This window comes from Drosophila miranda, chromosome XR, assembly GCF_003369915.1.
Source record: "Drosophila miranda strain MSH22 chromosome XR, D.miranda_PacBio2.1, whole genome shotgun sequence".
Classification (NCBI taxonomy): Eukaryota; Metazoa; Arthropoda; class Insecta; order Diptera; family Drosophilidae; genus Drosophila; species Drosophila miranda.
In genome coordinates this window covers 27,540,581-27,560,519 of record NC_046674.1, presented here as the reverse complement: position 1 = coordinate 27,560,519, position 19,939 = coordinate 27,540,581, and the positions used below count along the sequence as shown (strand labels likewise).

General features: G+C 48.7%; 1 protein-coding gene across 18 annotated transcripts in view; it reads left to right on the top strand.

Moving 5' to 3' along the window:
- Nucleotides 1-19,939, top strand: part of LOC108151182 (neurobeachin) — a 188,519-nt gene that overhangs the window by 158,417 nt on the left and 10,163 nt on the right. For 3 of the 18 annotated variants that reach the window (XM_033386968.1, XM_033386967.1, XM_033386965.1), the window contains 18 exons: nt 28-147; nt 226-372; nt 755-1,313; nt 1,418-1,503; nt 3,266-3,406; nt 3,948-4,087; nt 4,172-4,385; nt 6,495-6,503; nt 8,642-8,894; nt 8,966-9,108; nt 9,190-9,380; nt 9,543-9,757; nt 9,861-12,482; nt 12,549-12,913; nt 12,984-13,298; nt 13,373-13,480; nt 13,589-13,739; nt 15,062-16,162. In XM_033386968.1, the coding sequence (XP_033242859.1) occupies nt 28-147; nt 226-372; nt 755-1,313; nt 1,418-1,503; nt 3,266-3,406; nt 3,948-4,087; nt 4,172-4,385; nt 6,495-6,503; nt 8,642-8,894; nt 8,966-9,108; nt 9,190-9,380; nt 9,543-9,757; nt 9,861-12,482; nt 12,549-12,913; nt 12,984-13,298; nt 13,373-13,480; nt 13,589-13,739; nt 15,062-16,162 (6,880 nt within the window). Of the gene's footprint in view, nt 1-27; nt 148-225; nt 373-754; nt 1,314-1,417; nt 1,504-3,265; nt 3,407-3,947; nt 4,088-4,171; nt 4,386-6,494; nt 6,504-8,337; nt 8,362-8,641; nt 8,895-8,965; nt 9,109-9,189; nt 9,381-9,542; nt 9,758-9,860; nt 12,483-12,548; nt 12,914-12,983; nt 13,299-13,372; nt 13,481-13,588; nt 13,740-15,061; nt 16,163-19,939 lie in introns of those variants that run through there. The other 15 variants (XM_017279621.2, XM_017279618.2, XM_017279627.2 and 12 more) reach the window with 13 other exon arrangements.

Here is a 19,939-nt window from a genome sequence, read left to right as displayed (position 1 = left end):
ATATCTATTTTTGTTTTTGATCTTCAGTGGTATATGATTGCCATTGTGTATATATACAATCGTTGGACGAAAAGCGAAATCAAGTGCCTCGTTAATGGACAGCTGGCCTCTTCGACCGAAATGGCCTGGTTTGTCTCGACAAACGATGTGAGTATATCCCTATATCCGTCCACATATCGTTCTTAATCCTTTGAACCTTTCTCTCGTCTCTCTTCTGTATGACAGCCCTTTGACAAGTGCTATATTGGCGCCACGCCGGAGCTGGACGAGGAGCGTGTCTTCTGTGGCCAAATGTCGGCCATTTATCTGTTCAGCGAGGCGCTGACCACCCAACAGATCTGCGCCATGCATCGCCTGGGGCCGGGCTATAAGGTATGTGACGACGATCCCGATCCCGATCCTGAACCTGATATGAAAGACCCACATAAAGCCTCTTTGCACCTCTGCACCTTCTGGAGCACCCATCACTTTGCTTTGCTTTCGCGCAGCAAGCAAGTCTCCTAGTCCTAGTCCTTGTCCACGTCCATGTCCATGTCCATGTCCTTGTCCTTGTCCATATCTGTACCGAAGATAATGTAATTTGATTCAATTTTTTTATTTTTGCTCTTCTCTATCTTTCTCTTTTTCTCTCTCTCTCTCTTTCGATATCTCTGTCTCTATCTGCCGCACACTCGCTAACCTTTGCACCAATCACCAATCGAATATCGAATATCGAATATCGACTGTCGACAAAAAAAAAACAACAAAAAAACAGTCGCAGTTCCGCTTCGATAACGAATGCTATCTGAATCTGCCGGACAATCACAAGCGGGTGAGTCACTTTCAACTGTTGCCAGCCTCGTCGCTGATGGTGGCTGGGGGACTGGGCGTCAGCGGTGGTGGGAGCGGCAGTGGAGCGGGCAGTGGCAGTGCCACCGATGCCGCTGCGGCAGCCGCCAGCGGCCAACAGCAGTTGCAGCTGCAGTTCCAGACCCTGGCCGCCGAGCAGGTGGCTCGGGCCATCGACTGGGCCGACGAGCGGCTCGATCTGAATGCGGCGTTTGTCAAGATCCGGGCAGTGCTTACCGCACGCAATGCCGTGACCCTGGCCGCGCTACCTGGGGCAGGAGCAGCAGCGGGAGCCACGGCTGCATCAGCCACTGCTCCCGGAGGAGGAGCAGCAACACCCAACGAGAGCGGCAGCGGCGGTGGCAACAACATCGTGGCTGATCCACAGCAGCAGCACCAGCAAAGCCCAATCCCAAGCCAGGGATCCGCTGGCGGCACTGCGGACGATCCGCTCGGCCATTTGCCCACTGGAAATGCTTCTTTTGGTATTTATATTAACTTATGATTTGCCCTATAGTCGATCAGTTTTGTTTAATTGATTTCTGATTTCCCAATTTTCATTTTGTCGGGGAAAAACTGTGTCGCACAGACCAACTGCGTCGCATGTCGAGCAGCGTGAGCAGCCTGAACACCGTATCCGGTGCCGACACCGAGGAGATCAACCAGCTGAAAGCTGTAAGCGAACTTTGCCTTTTTATTTTATTTTATTTTATTTTACTTTACTTTCGTTAATTTCTTTGTAGTTCTTTAAGTTGTTTTGCTGTCCCAAAAAAGTTTCCTGATATACCTAGTAGTCGTCAGAGCAATTAAGAAGTTATCGAGGCACAGGTCGGGGCAATCAAATCGATATGAATCTGGGGCTACGAAAGTTTCCGTTTCTGTTTCTGTTTCAGTTTGAAGCATTTTCATTTTGTGTTAACGGCTTTTTAAAGTTTCCTCCAAGAGATGGTTGGGGCGCGGCGGGGGCATGGGAAAGCGGAGTTTATGGCTCCAACAATGGCTCGAGATGGAAGTAAATGTAGCGTATACTTTCGCAGGTGCGCCACCACCGCCACCTCCACCTCCACCCCCATGGACAAACCCCTAGACAAAGCCCAAATGTAAGGCTCTCTCTCTTCACTCACGGTGCGTGTTTGTGTGTGTGTGTGTGGGTGTTGGCTCCTTGCGAGCCTTGCGAGTAGAGTAGATTGTTTGGGAAATCTTTTGGGCGCTCATGTTCCATATTCCGTGGCACAGAGAACAGAACAGAACAGAACAGAACAGAACAAAACAGAACAGAGAAACACACACACATTTCTATGCCATGTTCCACATTCACAGCGAAACAGAGACCCGAAACCCGTGCCGTGCCGAGCCGTGCCGGAGCCATTAGACCCACCCGTAACCCACCTGCCCGGGCAGAGCAGGGCATTATGCCATTTGGCTCCTTTCACCGGGGGAGTGGAGTGCGGGGAGTACTTTAGTTATTTTGAATGTTGAGTTAATGGAATGGGAAAACACATCCACACTCGAAAACACGGGGAGTACCCCTTAGCCGGATAGCCATATAGGGAAAGACTTGAGGAAGAGCTGGACAACAAGGAGGGCATTCAGTGTGGCTATAGCAAGGATGGACATCCATCCATCCATGGCCACCAGATATTTTTAGATACTCATTATGTTTTCCCTGAATTTACTTTCTTTTGCTTCGTTTCTCGCTTTTGTGTGTTTCCGTTTGCCTTCATTTTGTGCTTGGTTAATTTCTGTTTCCGTTTCCGTTAGCGTTTCGGAATATCGCAAAGAAGTATTTTTAGCAGCAAATTATGCAGCCAGCAATCCATCCAGCCAGCAATATAATAACTATAATTATACATAAATATACGTACCTATAATAATAATAATGCTACACACGAGCACCAGCTTACACCACCCGCGCACATACCACACCGCCACAAACCACATATCACATACCACGCCTACGCCCATGCCTATGGCGGCCTATGGCCCATGGCCCAAGAAGAAGGCCATAATGCACCAAGCAAGAGAAAAGCAAGGAAAAGCAAACAAAAACTCCTCGAGCAAGTGGCGAAAGTACATACGAGTAAATGCATCGATGCGTGTTGTAAATAAATGCATACATACATACATAAGATGTTGATGTATAAGGAGTCCCAGTACAGTCCCAGAGTACAGTACAGTGCCGTCCATTTGTGTATGTTGTTGGTTGTTCGTGTTGCGTTTTTTCAAGCCAAAGCTAAAGACAAAGCCCAAGTAAATCACACTGCCGTGACCAGACCACACCAGGCCGGACCACACCATATCTTCAGGGGAAGAACATGGTCCTGTCCTGGTCGTGGGCCGTGTCCTAGTCCTAGTCCTAGTGCTCGAAGTCCACTCAATGACTTTGCAATGTGGGCCGCTCTAATCCCAGTTCTACCATTTTCCCACCATTTCACAGGTGCTGTACGATGGCAAGCTGTCGAATGCCATTGTCTTCATGTACAATCCAGTGGCCACCGATGGCCAGCTCTGTTTGCAGTCATCCCCCAAGGGAAATGTATCATACTTTGTCCACACGCCGCATGCGCTGATGCTGCAGGTAAGTAAACACAGTGCCACACCGCGCCAGAGCCAGGCCCAGACCGACACCGTCACCGACACCGAGAACAAGACTGACCGGGGGGAAAGTTCCGACGTCCGAAAACATAAATTCCATGCAGAAATTTTACGACACGAGCGCATGCCTTGGCATATCCTATTAGCCTTGGGTTTTGCGTCCGCCTCCTTGGAGACTGCCTGCCCTCTAAGCTTCCTGTAGTCCAGAGGCCACAGTCCACAGTCAAGAGTCCGGGGCCAAACGGGACACGGCAGTCCGTTAGGCGGACACAAAATTATTCAATAAATTTTGTAGTAATTTCCTGCGCAAACAAACACGAATCATAAGGGGCAGGGCAGAGGCAGAGGCAGGAGCCACAGTGGCCAATCGATGGAGGAACGTGTCCCCGACCCAATCCCTGGGTGACGACAGCTTACGCGATTACCAGGGGACCAGACTAACCATATTTACCGGGTGACAAGTGGGGGGCCAAAGGGCACAGGGCAAAGGCGGATGGATGATTAAATTGAAATTTGCTTTGCAGGATGTTAAGGCGGTGGTCACGCACTCGATACACTGCACCCTCAACTCCATTGGCGGCATCCAGGTGCTGTTCCCGCTGTTCTCGCAGCTGGACATGGCCCACGAGGGCATAGGGGACATCAAGCGGGATCCCTCCCTTTGGTAAGTAATCGAATCGAAGCCCCCCGCACTCGGAATGAAATCATGCCATCATTGCGCTCCCCCACTCCACTTGACTGATTACAGCTCGAAGCTGCTGGGTTTCATCTGTGAACTGGTGGAGACATCGCAGACGGTGCAGCAGCACATGATCCAGAACCGGGGCTTTCTGGTCATCTCGTTCATGCTGCAGCGCTCCTCCCGTGAGCATCTCACGCTGGAGGTGCTCGGCTCGTTCCTCAATCTGACCAAATATCTGGTCACGTGCCTGTCGGCCAACAGCGATCTGCTGCTGAAACAGGTAAGAGCCGCCGCACCGTCAAAACAGCCCCCATCTCTCATGAATCTCCCAAAGCCATTTGTTCTTACGTATAATTTAAATTTGCCTGCGTATGTTAGATATTAAGAAGGGATCAAATCAATCAATTAATCAATCTATCAATCCCGGCCTGAACGAACGCTCTATCAACTTGAATGGACCACGCTGCGTATGCGCAATGCGTCTGCCAGAGCATGCTTACTGATACTATTTTGTCGTTAAATGTCGTTCAATCGTTTGAGGATTACCTTCAACATATGTCTTTAATGTACTATATTACGATATCCAGTCCTAAGTTCGATCTAAGTTGAGGAGGGATGGGGTTAGCATGTGAAGAGCCCACCTTCAAACCACCCACCGAATGATATGATGATTGCGCATTTGAATTGAAAATTTTGTTACATGTTTTTCCACACACCAACCCGTACCCGTACCCATACCCGTACCCATTGGAATTTTTGGCGGCATGCTAACTCAATGAATACGGCAATGAATACCACAAAATGATATGCCAACTGCTTTCTCTTGTTACAAACTCGTATTTACTCGTACTTTCATATATATATATATATATACTTATCTCTATCTATCGCACTCACTGTGTTTTGCCTTTTGTTGATGATAATGATGATGGTTATGATGATGATGTTATTGATGATAACGATGATGATGATGGTGATGATGGCGCACACAGTTGAACACAGGCCTGCGTAATCCTTTCAAAAAAGTAAACACAACCGTAAACAAATGCTCACATTTCTCGTTTATAAGTAACTGCACTTGAGAATCTCTTAAGCAAATATACCACGTACCACTCTATAATCTCTGTATACTCTACTATACACACACATACACACGCACACAAACACACACCTATTATTCCCCCCCACATATACTACATAAATATATTTATAAAGATACATACAGACATATGTATAATATTTGCTTTGCGCCTTTGCCTGTCAGCGAATCGGATGGGATGGTGGGAAGCTGCTTGAGTGGAGGCTAATCCGCAATCCCCTCTGTTTTTCTGTTTTCTGTTGGTTATGCTCCGACTTAACCCGGTTTCTGCCAGAACAGGGGCACCGACACAGAGACAGGCTGGCACAGGCAACCCTCTGACTTTTATACCCTCTCTGCTTGGAGGTAGAAGAAGGGATGGCCTAAATAGCAGGCTTAAGCCTTCTTCTTTTATTTCCACTGCAAAGCGGGATACACAGAGTCGGTATTTAATACTTTTGAATTGACGGTCTCCGACACTTTCCAATTCCAGTACTTTACATTTAATTTTCCAATGAAGTTTGTTTTATTTTGTGTGTGTATTTCAAAACCGTTTGTATCCCACACTATTCAACACTTACCACCAACTTAAGCTTACTTAACACTGCTTTATTTATTCCCGCTGTTACGATTTCCAGCACTGCTTTGCACGACTGCTGCATGCTTTTATCTCGCACTGTTCAGGCATGTTGAGAGCTTCTCTCTCTCTCTTCCAAATTGGCTGGCTACAAAATTGTTTCATTCTTTCGTTTCGATTGCGATTGCGATTTGTGTTCCGTTCCATGGCGTTCTGCTTGCAATTGCTTGCATAACCGCTTCGCTTTCAGATTAATCAAAATTGAATACTTTTCTTACCCAAAATCAGCAATCAGACAAAAATAAAATGCTAGAAGATCCAAAAATAGAAATAAATAAAAATGAAACGAACGTGCAACATTAAAATGAATAAACTACAATTTAAATGTCTTCTTCTACTTTTGTCTGCTCTCTCTCTCTCTCTCTCTCTCTTTCTCACCTTCACACTCTCTCTTTCTCTCTCTCTCTCCCTGCGCTCTTCTTCACGCTCTCCGCCACCGCCTACACGATCCCACAAACACACACAAACACACACAAACACATTCACGATCGCTTGCTCATTTCAAAAACCGTTTCCGTAACCCGTTTCCCGCTTCACACATTCCCGCTTCTTTTGTTGCATCATCAACATACTCTCACACACACACACACACACACTTTCAATTCTAACAATTAAAAATAAAAACAACTACAACCGATCTATATAAACTACAACATCAACATGAACAACAACAGTTCTACCAGGTGAAGCTCAACTCTCGATTTCTTTCTACAAGAATTGCCTTTGAAAACTATATCGAATGCTTCTGTTTTCTGTTTCTGTTTCCGTTTCCGTTCCACTGTTCATTCCGTTTCGTTTCGTTTCCATTTAATTTTCGTACGTGTACGTGTCTGTTGTTAACGTAATTTCTTGAACATCATTTGTATAGCTCACACATCCTCATCTCATCGTGTATCGTGTATATCTCGGGGGTGGGGGAGTGTATCTGTCGCTATGCCACTACTCTCTCCCCCTCAATGATATGCATTTGTGTTCATGTGTGTATTATAGCCCAGCTCATATCATTCCATTCCATTCCATTGCTTATCCTCCCATTCCGCCTCTCACTCGTGTTCAAGTCAATGTCGAATCACAGAACCACACGATAAACCACATAATCTTATCAACTGAAAGGGTAACCTCAGGTTTAAACCTCAACCTCTCAACCCCATCCATATCTAGCTTCAGCTTATACACCGTTCCTCTACCCCCCACCCTACCATCCCCATCGTTCGCCCGTCCCTTAGTCAATTTGTTCGATGTGTCATTTGGATAATTGAGAGAAGAGTTGTGTTCAGAGAACCGCATCGCACCATCCTAATTGATCCCCTCGTATATCTCGTATATCTGTCCATCCTGTCGACCAGCTCCCGCAATCCACTCTACCACCGACCCACTGCCCACTGCCAATCCCCAATCCCATTTCCTCACAAAATGAATAATACAACAAACAAAAAAAGTTTACTGAATATACTGGTAGATATATATATTTTCCGTGGCACCTTTCGAGCTGAAAATAAAAATTTTACATTCGGTGCAGAGCTTTTTAATTGGGAAACTTCTGTTGCTGTTGCTGCTGATGCCGTCCGTAACGTCCACGTGAGTGGGTTGACGAGGCGTGTAGTGGATTTTTCGGAAGGGCCCTGATGTTGCATTGTTGTCTGAGCCATGGCAACAGCTGTAGCAGTAGCAGTAGCAGTTGCAGTACCTATAGCTGTAGCCGGAGCTGGGACGAACATTGTTTTTTGACAATCCAACAAGTTGAAGCGAGAGCTTAACAAGTTTTGTTTTCAGCTGAAACTCCGGGCCGAAACTGATAATGGAATGAAAGGGTAAAAGTTGCCTTAATTGTACGGATTAAGACCAGATATTCGAATCACTTTAATGCGATTTATTGAGTGAATTTCGCCTTTTAGTGGCACTAGGTGAACCAGCACCTTGATATACGTACATATCTATCGATTAATGATCGATTAAGTTTCTGAAGAATGGAATTCTCTCCGTTCGTGGAAATGAGGGGTATCATCAGTTCATCATGTTGTAGCAAACCCATCTCTCCCCCACTCTCTCTCTCTTTCCCTCTCTGTCTCTACGAATCCCCCGCCTCGATATACTTATCGATTAATAAACGAATTTAGCCTTAAATTAGTCTTAATATTAGCTTTAGCTTTAGCCTTAGCTTTAGCTTAGTTTTAACCCTAATCCTTGAATTAACTTGAACTTAATCCTAAACATTTTTTGACTACTGGAATGCCAATTGTTTCGTTTCGTTTCATTTCGTTCCGTTCCGTTCCATTCCGTTCGGTTGCGTTGGACTTGATTTCGGGTCCAACTTTCGTTTTATGTTCGTTCGTTGATTGCCCGTGTTTGCTGCATGTGTTACCAAAAACTGTTGTCCATCCTACGAATCCTACTACTACTACTACTACTACTACTCCCCCAATATCAAAATCCCCCAATCAACATCAACAACAACAACAACTCAACAACAACTATGACTACAACAACGAAAAATAAATATAAAAAAAAAAACAAAAAACAAAACCGAAACTCATGTTAACCGTATGTATACCAATAAAAACAAAAAAATCAATCTCCTTATCTTTAAACGCACCCATAATCTATCCCATACTCCACTCTACTATTGCCTATCCTTTGTGTGTCTTTTGCGTGAATATACATATACTTACTATTCCATTCGTATCTTCGTATAACTCGCATTTCTTCCTTTCCGAGCAAACTACTCTCTGTAAACTGTTAACTGTAAACTATACAACGAGAACTACTCAAACGATCCATTCGATTCGAGGACAGCATAAGTTACTTGACTAATGTGCCGCAGTTGTTCTGTTTCTCGTTTCTCACGTGGCAGCTGCTCGACCACGTGCTGTTCAACCCAGCACTGTGGATCTACACGCCGGCGAATGTCCAGGCCCGACTGTACTCCTATCTGGCCACCGAGTTCCTCAGCGACACTCAGATCTACAGCAATGTGCGACGCGTGAGCACCGTCCTACAGACCGTGCACACCCTCAAGTACTATTACTGGGTGGTAAATCCACGTGCCAAGAGCGGCATCATACCCAAGGGCCTAGGTGAGTGCCGGAGCCAGGATCGCTTGGGTGGCATTTATTTTACAGGGGATCCCCGTTTATACCCAATTTAGATGGACCGCGTCCAGCGCAGAAGGATATACTGGCCATACGTGCCTACATCCTGCTGTTCCTTAAGCAACTGATAATGATCGGCAACGGGGTCAAGGAGGATGAACTGCAGAGCATACTCAACTATTTGACCACCATGCATGAGGTGAGAGTGAGAGCCATAGCCATAGCCTCCTAGAGAACGGAGTTCCATATCGGATTTCCATTTCGCATTTCGTATTTTCAGGACGAGAACCTGCACGATGTGCTGCAAATGCTCATCTCATTGATGTCGGAGCATCCCAGCTCCATGGTACCTGCCTTCGATGTGAAGCACGGCGTGCGCAGCATCTTCAAGCTGCTGGCGGCCGAAAGTCAATTGATTCGCCTCCAAGCCCTCAAGCTTCTAGGGTTCTTCCTCTCGCGAAGCACACACAAGTAAGTGGTGGGATATACCATGTGCCAGATACAGGGTGTGGGTTGGGGGGACTGTTACCGTATAATCCAGTGTCGATACAGTTATCGTTGGAGTGTCACACAACTAAATATATGTCGATTTCTGTATCGAGCAATCGTTTCTGCCTTATCCCTCATCCTAAGCGTAAACTCTTCCTCCCTGGCTAGGCGCAAGTACGACGTGATGTCGCCCCACAATCTCTACACACTGCTGGCCGAGCGCCTGCTGCTGTACGAGGAGTCGCTGTCGCTGCCAACCTACAATGTCCTCTACGAGATCATGACGGAGCATATCTCGCAGCAGATCCTCTACACACGCCACCCGGAGCCAGAGAGCCACTATCGTCTGGAGAATCCAAGTAAGAATCCAACCACACTCGTATTCCCTCCTGAAATTCGCCCTTGAAAATCACCCCCTGATTCTTTAACCCCTAACCAACCAAAACCAATTTCGAAATGCAGTGATACTGAAGGTGGTGGCCACACTGATCCGCCAGTCGAAGCAGACAGAGTCGCTGATCGATGTGAAGAAGCTGTTCCTGCAGGACATGACGCTGCTGTGCAACAGCAATCGGGAGAACCGGCGCACGGTGCTGCAGATGTCCGTGTGGCAGGAGTGGCTCATCGCGATGGCGTACATTCATCCCAAGAACAGTGAGGAGCAGAAGATCAGCGACATGGTATACTCGCTCTTCCGCATGCTCCTGCATCATGCCATCAAGCACGAGTATGGCGGCTGGCGCGTCTGGGTGGACACCCTGGCCATCGTCCACTCGAAGGTCTCCTACGAGGAGTTCAAGCTGCAGTTTGCCCAGATGTACGAGCACTATGAGCGCCAGCGCACGGACAACATCACTGATCCCGCTCTGCGCCAGGCCCGGCCCATCAGCACGATCAGCGGCTGGGAGCGCGAGGAGCTGCAGCAGCAGCAGAACGGAGGAGGAGCTGGAGCTCCACCGGCTGCCATTCAGAGCCAGGCCACGGTGCCGGCTGTGAAGGGAGCCGTGTCCATTGCCTCGCTGGAGGATGTGGCCGCCGTCGTCGAGGAGGAGGACGATATGGAGGAGGAGACCGTCGAGGAGCTGGAAAGCTTTGAGCTACCTGTCGATGGCGAAGTAGATCCCCAGGACCCCGCAGATACTGCAGATCCCGATCCCGATCGCGATCCCTCCCTCCGTCCCGGCAGCGCTGATGGATCTGAGGCCCCGACGGATCAGGAGGTGCCAGCCGTGCCGCCGAGCACCAAGTCGGTCATTGCCAACATTTCCGACGTGTACAACGAGCAAATCAAAACGGACGAAGCGCTCCAGGCCACGTCCACATCCGCGTCAACTCTGGTACCGGCGCCCACCTGCAACGGCAGCCTCGAGTCGGAGCTGGAGCTGGAGAAGGAGAAGAAGCCGCAGTCAGAGGGGGATCCCACGGCCACACCTTCGGAGGGAGGCCAGGCTGCGCTAAGGAAAGCCCTGCAGCTAGGCGACGACATGGATGTGGAGGAGCTAGAGCTGGCCACGGCCAAGGATGCCCTCGATGTGGAGCAGCATGTGGCGCATGTTCTGCAGTCCTCGGAGGCGGCGCTCAACGACTGCAAGCTGGTCATGGACGATGTCCTGCAGGAGGCCTCCTCCGTGCTGAAGGACGAGGAGATTGAGCTGGCCGTCAACGAAGTGGTCCAGGGTGTTCTCAACAACGAGAAGAAGTCCCAGGAGCAGCAGCAGCAGCAGAAGCAGCAGGAGCCGCAGGATAATGTCAGTCTTCTGAATAGCAAGAATCTGCTCAACAACAACTACAACAACAACAATAATCCCAGTCCCAGTGAAGAAGAGCGCAGAGAGGTGACCACCACCAGAGCCGCAGGGGATGGAGAGGCGGATGCGGAGGCGGAGACGGAAACGGAGGTCAATGCCAACGAGATCACCAACCACAGTGCCACAGCCACTCCGCTACCGAAGAGCGAGGGTCCCGCGGAAGCAGCGGCAGAAAAAGCGAAAGCGGAAACGGAAACTGCGACGAAAGCTGAAGCGGCAGCGGCTGCGCCAGCAGAAGCGGAACCAAGCCCGAGCCCCACACTAGAAGCAACCAATCAAAAGACTGAAGAAGCAGACAACAAGCTGAACAATAACGAGAAAGTCGAGCAGCCAGAGAGCAGCCAGGAGAGCATCTCCACGCCCGAGATCAGCGTCAGTCCGGACACCAGCACAGAGCCGGAGATCGAGGAGAATCTTCTCCTGCTGCAGTTGGCCGAGTCCGAGGCAGAGCCCCAGTTGAAGTCCGAGGTAGAGCCCGCAGCCGAGCCAAGCGAGGATCTGGTGGAGCTGGCAGTGCGTGATATTGTGGAGCAATTGATCGAGAAGGTGATCGATGCCACAGCAGCGACAGACGCCCCAGCAGCGACAGACGCCCCAGCCAAAGCCGAGACGGAGACCAACAACAACGAGCTGCCCGGCTCCAAAGGAACGGAAACGGAAGCGGAAGCGGCAGCGGCAGCCATAGTCGTGCCTGAGGAAGAGAAACCCAAACCGGAGGAAACACCCCAAAGCGTGGCAGCCGCAGCCGAAGAAATTGTCCACGAGGTGGTCGAGGCTGCTCTTGTCCTCGCCCAGGAATCCCAACCAATCCAAGAAGAGCCAGAGAAGACAGAGGAAAAGGACACTAAAACGGTAACAGAGGCCGACACCGAAACGGAAACAAAGGAGCATGTGACGGCCATTGTCAACGAAGTGCTGGACACACTGGTGGAGGAGACCGTGAAGGCGGTGGGCGAGACCGTCAACGTCAACAAGGTGGAGGCCTCAGAGCAGACGACCCAAACTTCACCGGCACCGCCGGAGGAGCAGCCAGAAGAGCAGCAGCCGCCTGCTACAGTGGCTCCCACGCCCGGCCGGGTCAAGCCCATGGAGGTAGACTCGACCACCCAGACAACGCCAAAGAATGAAGCTGGTATCGGGGTCATCCCTTCGCTGTTGACCCAGGAAGAAGTGCAGCTCCAGGAGGAGGAATCCCAGACAGGGGAGACAGTGGAGGACTGTGAGGAGCCGTCGTCGGGCATCGAGGGAAACGCTCAGCTCGAGTCCAGTCACTACGGTAAGTGGCAGAGCAGTCCTGACCTTAGAACCTGACCTTTAATTTTCCCCTCCCCTCGTCTCACAGCGAATCCAGCCAGTGGAGAGGCAAAACAGCAACAGCAGCAGCAACCGCAGCAGCAGCAGCGCTCCAAGTCCGGCTCGACGCGTCCCATGTTCAGTCCGGGACCGACGCGTCCGCCCTTCCGCATACCGGAATTCAAGTGGTCGTACATCCATCAGCGGCTGCTCAGCGACGTGCTCTTCTCGCTGGAGACGGACATCCAGGTGTGGCGCAGCCACTCCACCAAGAGCGTCCTGGACTTTGTCAACTCCAGCGAGAATGCGATCTTCGTAGTGAACACGGTGCATCTGATCTCCCAGTTGGCCGACAATCTGATCATCGCCTGCGGTGGCCTTTTGCCTCTGTTGGCCAGTGCCACATCTCCGAATGTAAGTAGAATCCGAACCCAAGCCCAATCATCGTTGAGCCTTCCATGAAATGATTCCGAATTGATTGCAGTCGGAGCTGGATGTGCTGGAGCCGACGCAGGGCATGCCCCTGGAGGTGGCCGTATCCTTCTTGCAGCGTCTCGTTAACATGGCCGATGTCCTGATCTTTGCCACCTCGCTGAACTTTGGCGAACTGGAGGCCGAGAAGAACATGTCCAGCGGTGGGATACTGCGCCAGTGTCTGCGTCTCGTCTGCACCTGTGCGGTGCGCAACTGCCTCGAGTGCAAGGAGCGTACCCGCTACAATGTGGGTGCCCTCGCACGGGATGTGCCCGGGGCGGCGCATCTGCAGGCACTCATACGCGGCGCCCAAGCATCGCCAAAGGTGAGTACTCTACCCCCAGCCGACGCACCCAATCCATAGAGAGCGCTAATCCTCATCGGTGTCAATCCGCACAGAATATTGTGGAGTCAATCACCGGTCAATTATCGCCCGTCAAGGATCCCGAGAAGCTTCTGCAGGACATGGACGTGAATCGCTTGAGGGCCGTCATCTATCGTGATGTGGTAAGTGGAAATCAAGACACCCATGACACCCGCCATGACACCCGCCATGACACCCGCCATGACACGCCCTCCCTTTCGTTCGTTTCTCTTGTGCATTTGCATTCGCAGGAGGAGACGAAGCAAGCGCAGTTCCTCTCTCTGGCCATTGTCTACTTCATCTCCGTGCTGATGGTGTCCAAGTACCGCGACATTCTGGAGCCACCAGCAGAGCCACAGATCCAGCGCCAGTCGCCGGTCCTGCAGCGCACCTCAGGCGGCGGTAAGTCACCCAAAACTCTGACCCACTCAAATAGGGCTATATAAATACTCTGTAGCTATAAGGATTACTACCCTGCTATATATGCCATGGGTAGAGGCTCCGGCTGCCAGTGGAGTGGAGAAGTGGGACCCTCAACTGAAACTTTTTCGTTTCCGTCTCATTTCATGTTCCTTTCGTTTCGTTTCGTTTCGTACCACTTCTGTTTTTCGGTTGCGTCTGTCGCTCGTTTCCGTTTCCTGTTTTTCGTCTTCTGTTCCTTTTCGGTTAGTTTCTGATTTTCCGATGATTTTGCTGCACCAAAAACTTCACTCGTTTATGGTTTCTACTTTCGATATCTGTACAAAAAAACAAAAAAAAACATCTATAATCTAATCGATTGATATATTAGGTTCTGTTTCGATTCGGCCTCCAGTGTAACCATATTTCGTTTACTTTCGTTTCGTTCCATTCCGTATCGTTTCGTTGCGGCTTGTTTCGCTTTGGTTTCTGTGCGTTTTTTGGTTTTTTTGTCGTTTTGTTCTTGTGAACAGCTAAACGAAAGTTTTTTCTGGTAGATGCCACATGACCTATGAAAATATGTTAGCCACCCCTCCGCCCACCTACCACTCCTTTTAAAGCACCTGACCGCACCTGACCGCACCGCACCGCACCGCACCACACCGCACATTGTCCACGCTCCCCCCGCACCCAGCAGCATTCCATATACAGAGAGGTCCCCGTCCATGTGCGTGTGTGTGTGTAAGTCCTCCCAAAAGAATACCCGAATACCGTCCCACATCCACATCCCACTTAGGCGCACTCTGCACCATCCACCATACCCACCACCCACCACCTACCCCACCCACTATCCCATTCTTTTTTTAGGCTATTTATACATACACATATATGTGTTCTATCTACATACATATACTATATAATCACCTAGTCGTTAAGCAACACATCGTTGATTAGCCAGCCCCAAAAGCGCCCGCCGCCCCAGCTGCCCCCGCCCCTAAAAAAAAAGAGAACTCATGTCTGTCCATTGTTGGAGATACTATTCGGTTTTATGTTTCTTTTCTTTGTTCCGTTTTTCGATGATTTCATTTCACGCTGCTTTTTCGGATTTATTGTACAAAAAAAAAATAAAAAATAAAAACAAAAAACACAAAAATGGAATAAACAAAAACATCATCAAAAAACGTACCCATCGCCCGGCCTCGCCCCCTACAAAACACGTGAATCATCCGAATCCCTGCCCGCCATTCCCTCAATGTGTGTGTGTAAATAAACAACGATAATCTCGATTACCATAACGATAACGATAATGATAACGATAACCATAGAAGCCGCCAGTGCGCGCCCTCTCTTCCCCCAATGGTCGCACCATGTCTACCCGCAATTCCTGCCCGAATCGCACCAGAATCATGTGGCTGCCGCCTCCTCCATGCAACACCAGCAGCAGCAGCAACATTACTACCACCAGCAACAGCAACAGCAGATGCAACAACAGACATCCCATAACCATAGCCACCATCATACGAGTATGACGGCTGCCTACTACCAGCAACAGCAGCAGCAGGCAGCAGCTACACAACAGCAGCAGCAGCAGCAGCATCAACAGCACCAGCAGCAGCAACAGCTTGGTGGCAACATCTCACCCACACCCTTGGCCACGCACTCGAGCAGCTCGTCCGCAAGCTCGACAGCCACCTCGCAGCCGGCATCGAGCTCCTCGCTTTCCTCGCTGGCCTCTCAAAGCCACCAGCAGACGCACCGGCAGCTCCACAAGCAGCAACAGCAGCAGCAGCAGCAGCAACACTACCATCCTCACCAACAGCAGTCCCACTATGGACTGATCAATGGCCATCAGCAGCAACAGCAGCAGCAGCAGTTGAATGGGAAGCATTATGGGGAGAATGGATCCACAGCTGGCTATCATCAGCATCCGCACTCTCATTCGCATCCGCATGCTTATGTGCGCAACGGAGAGACTGCCACACAGCAGAATAGATTGGCAGAGTACCAGATGCCTGGAGGAGCAGCCGCTGGCACTGCAACTGGAACTGTAGCTGGAGGAGCTATAGCTGGAGGCCTGGTGAATGGCCATGCCACGGGTGGTGGCAACAACAATAATGCCAACATGATGAACAACATGCGGAATCTGAGAAACGGCCACAGTGCTGCCACACCATCTGTTGGTGGAGCTGTGGTTGGGACAGGAGCTGGATCTGGACCTGGATCTGGAGGCGGCATGAGCAACATGAACATGAACATGGGCATGGGAATGGGCATGGGAATGGGTATGGGGATAGGCATGGGAATGGAAGGAGACGGTGATGTTGGCGTAGGCGTAGGCGGAGGCGTGGCGTACAAGACAAACGCCATAAACAATAATTACCGCTACAATGGACAACGCACCGCATCCGATTCCGGCTCTGGAACAGGTATCGCTCGCTCGAGTGTTTTGTAGAGTAGTTGTAATGTCACGCTCTCTCGACTCTCTCTCTCTCTCTTTCTCTCTATCTATCTATCTATCTATTTATGTATCTATGTATCTCTTACCGTTTCTGTATCTGTTGTTGTATCTCTATCATTAAACTATCTTCCCCCATTATTTAGTATTTAGATTGTAGCGAATATATTTTTTTGTTTCGATCTCCTTTCCTCACTTACCTTTGTACCTCTCCTTATCGTTTCCTTGCCGATACCGATATAGTTTTTGTGTTGTGTATAGCCATACCTTCGGTTCCGTAATCCGTAATCCGTAGTCCGTAGTCCGTAGTCCGTACTCCGTATCTACTAGTATTACTCGTAGCTATTCTGTATGTGTGTGTTTGTGTCTGTATGTGTAGTATATCAATCTTTGTTCTGCCAGTTCTGTTTTACGACTGTGTGTGTGTGTGTGTGTGTGTGTTCTGTTCTCTGTGGGTGTGTGTGTGTGAGGAGGGGGGTGTGTACGCATAGCTTGTACATACATAATTTTTCTATGCTACACACACCCTGCGAGGAAGGAGATTCTTTATTTTTGCATTTATGGAGTGTTTTTGTTTTTGTTCTTTTTTTAGTTATGCTCTCGCTCGTTCTCCCTCTCGCTCTCTCGCTCTCTATGTTAACATCCGGGGTATCCGAGTGCTGCTGTCCTGCATACCCCGGGGCTTATTCAGGGAAATCCACAAATGCAGATACTGATACTGATACTGATACTGATTCCTGTCTGTGCCCCCAAAGCGCCTTAAATATTGAATTATCTCCGTGGCAACACCCCCACCCGCCCCCAACTCATTTACCCATCGATGACCGCTTTTATTATTAACATTATTATCGCTCGTAAGCATATTTAAGTGCATAATCCATCTCGCTTTGACCGGCCAAACGACCACACGATATGGGATGGGACTCACCCTAAACCCCACAATTCCCCCATGAATCTTCCGGCTTAATCAGAGTGTTTTCCCTCTGCTTGTTCTTCTGGCTTCTTGCTTGTGGCTTTTCTTGGTTTCTCGCATTTTTCGCCCCGGCTTTTGCGGGGCTTTTCAGTTGTTCCAGCTCCCAGTTTTTCCCCCCCAATTTGTCAGTTTTTCCGTTTTCCGTTTTACGGTTTTCCGCCCCACAATGCACCATTCATACAAACAAATATACATACTCGTACATTTTTATTGAAATTCGGACATTTTCTGCTTGGAGATCGAGTCCTTCTCGTTTTGGTATTTATTGTTTGTCTAAAAAACTATTTACAGCATTTATTTCTGGTTGTGTTATGGAAAATGTACTCATACTCGTGCTGGGCGATGGAAAATGGCGGGAGAGACGGGAGACTTATAATTGCAAGACAGGAAATGATGTGTGTATGTGATGTAATACTCTGCTCTGGCTGCTTCATGTGGGAAAGGAATAGGAAAAGGGAAAGGGAAGGGGAGAGGGGGATACGTTATCCAAATTTGCTTTTAAAAACTGCAATCTATCTTTGTAACACCCTAACTCACACACACACGGCACCAGAATGTTGCAGCCACACAGTGACAGCCAGAAATTTTGGACCAACTTCAAACTAGATCTTTTTACCAGGCTCTCTCTCTCTCTGTCTCTATCTATCTATCTCTTTGTATCTTTCTATCTGGCCTTCTTTCTACTCTGCTGGCTCGTCATTTTCATGCTGTCAGCAGACATTTTATTTCATTTATCTTCATTTGCAACACACACACACACACACATAGACTCGGGGTGGCAAACTCAGAGGCCATCAGGGGCCGACTGAAAATGTATCACACTCTCCCACACACACACACAAATCACCCCCGCACCGCCCCATCATCACTGGCAATGAAACAGAATTCGTTAATTTTACATTTTATGAAAATGAATTACATGAAAATTATACAATTTTCTATTCATACACGCGTTCGAGCTTGTGTGTGTTAGTGCGTCAGGATCTGTGTGTGTGTGTGTGTGTGTGTGTGTTTCAGGGCGCATAAAACATTTCGCAGACAGGCCATAAAACGGTATTCGGCACGCCTGCATTTTAAAAATTACCATTGGACATGGTCCGAGCCACGCGAATGGAAAGGTATCCCTCCAACCGCCCCCGCAGAAAACAGACCAGCAAAAAATATGGCGAAGATGTAGGAATATAGGTAGACGAATAGGGGAATACCCTGCAGAGTCAAGTCAGCTGTGGCTCTGATAGATGGAATTGGTAGATCAGCATTAGATGGATAATGGTTATGGTATCTGGATTGCATTGAATCGAATGATTCCAGTTCTCGAACAACGACAGGCCGTCAGTAATCGAGTATCAATCGATCGTCCGTTCCGTCGTCCAACGAGGTCCATTGTCGAGTACTTTCTGTTTTACTCAAGCCAATTATATATATGGAAAAAGTACCGTGATCATGATTGAGTGGGTATCGGTTCCAAAACGATAACAAACACAAGGGTTAGCCCTCCACGGACTCGCAGTCATTCAGTGCCTGCCATCTAGGGGTCATTCTAGGGTAGCAACAGCATTCCCATTACGATTTTAATGGCAGCGACAAAAATGTAAATAAGTCGCGCCAAAAAACAGGAAAAAAACGAGCGCAAAAAAACAGCCACAACAACAACAACAACGACAGAATGGGGAAAACTTTTGGGATAATTTATGAAAGCAGAAAACGAGAGAACAAAGCGTAGGGGAAAAATGAAAAGCGACAAAAGCAAAAACAACAAAAAATGCGAATTGCGAAGGAAAACAGTTTGTACAACTGTTGGAGCCGATAACACGTTCCGAATTCTGTTCAAAAGTAATTTGTGGCCAGCACTCCCTGTCTCTCTCCCACTCAATCTGTGTGTGTGTGTGGGCGTGTGTGTGTGGGGGTGTGTGTGTGGGCGTGGCGGTGCATGAAAATAATTGCAAAATTAAACGAACGAAAAAAAGAAGTGGAGGCAGAAGCAGAAGCAGAAGGTGGAATAATGGAGGAGCAGGACATAATGGATAGAGCGGCCGTCGAGTGCACAAAAGTGTAGCATACTTAATGGGGATTGCAGAGAGGAGGCACAGGGACCAACTGGAGCACGTGTTACACGGCCACCATCCGCATGTCAGGGACCATCATAAATTTCAATTAAGCCAGGATCAGATCAGGCCAGAGCCAACTGTTAAACAAGGTTAATTTGTAGATAAAACCCAGGCAGCAGGCAGCAGGCAGCAGCCACCAGTCGGCAGTCTGTAGTCTGTAGTCTGTAGTCGGCAGTCCAAAGAGAATTTCACACCTCGCACTCGAAGCCAGGGATTAGGGAAAATTATGAAAGGAGGGAGCACTTTTCGTGGCTAATTCATGCAAATGCTCCTTTCAAATACTTCCCCTGCCCCACTCTGCCTTCCCTGTGAGTCTGTGAGTCGGTGTGTCTGTGTGTCGGTGTGTCTGCGTGTCGTGAATGTCTGCAGAGTGTCTGCCTCTTGAGTTCTACTTGTGTTTATATTTTTTCTTTGTGGGCTTATTCCGTTTGTTCATTTTCCCACCGTACACTTTTCCATTCGAGTTTTCGAGTTGAGTTTTTAGAGTTTCCATTTCCGTTTCAGTTTGTCTACAGCTTCGTGCTACCGTAAATTCTACAGATATCTACTCTAGTGATTGAAACTTATTGTAACGAATCGAAGAAGTACACGAGAAACAGTCGACACACACACCATTTCGACCCATTCTGTGGCATGCAACTAATCGTTCTCTTTTTCTCTCTTCTCT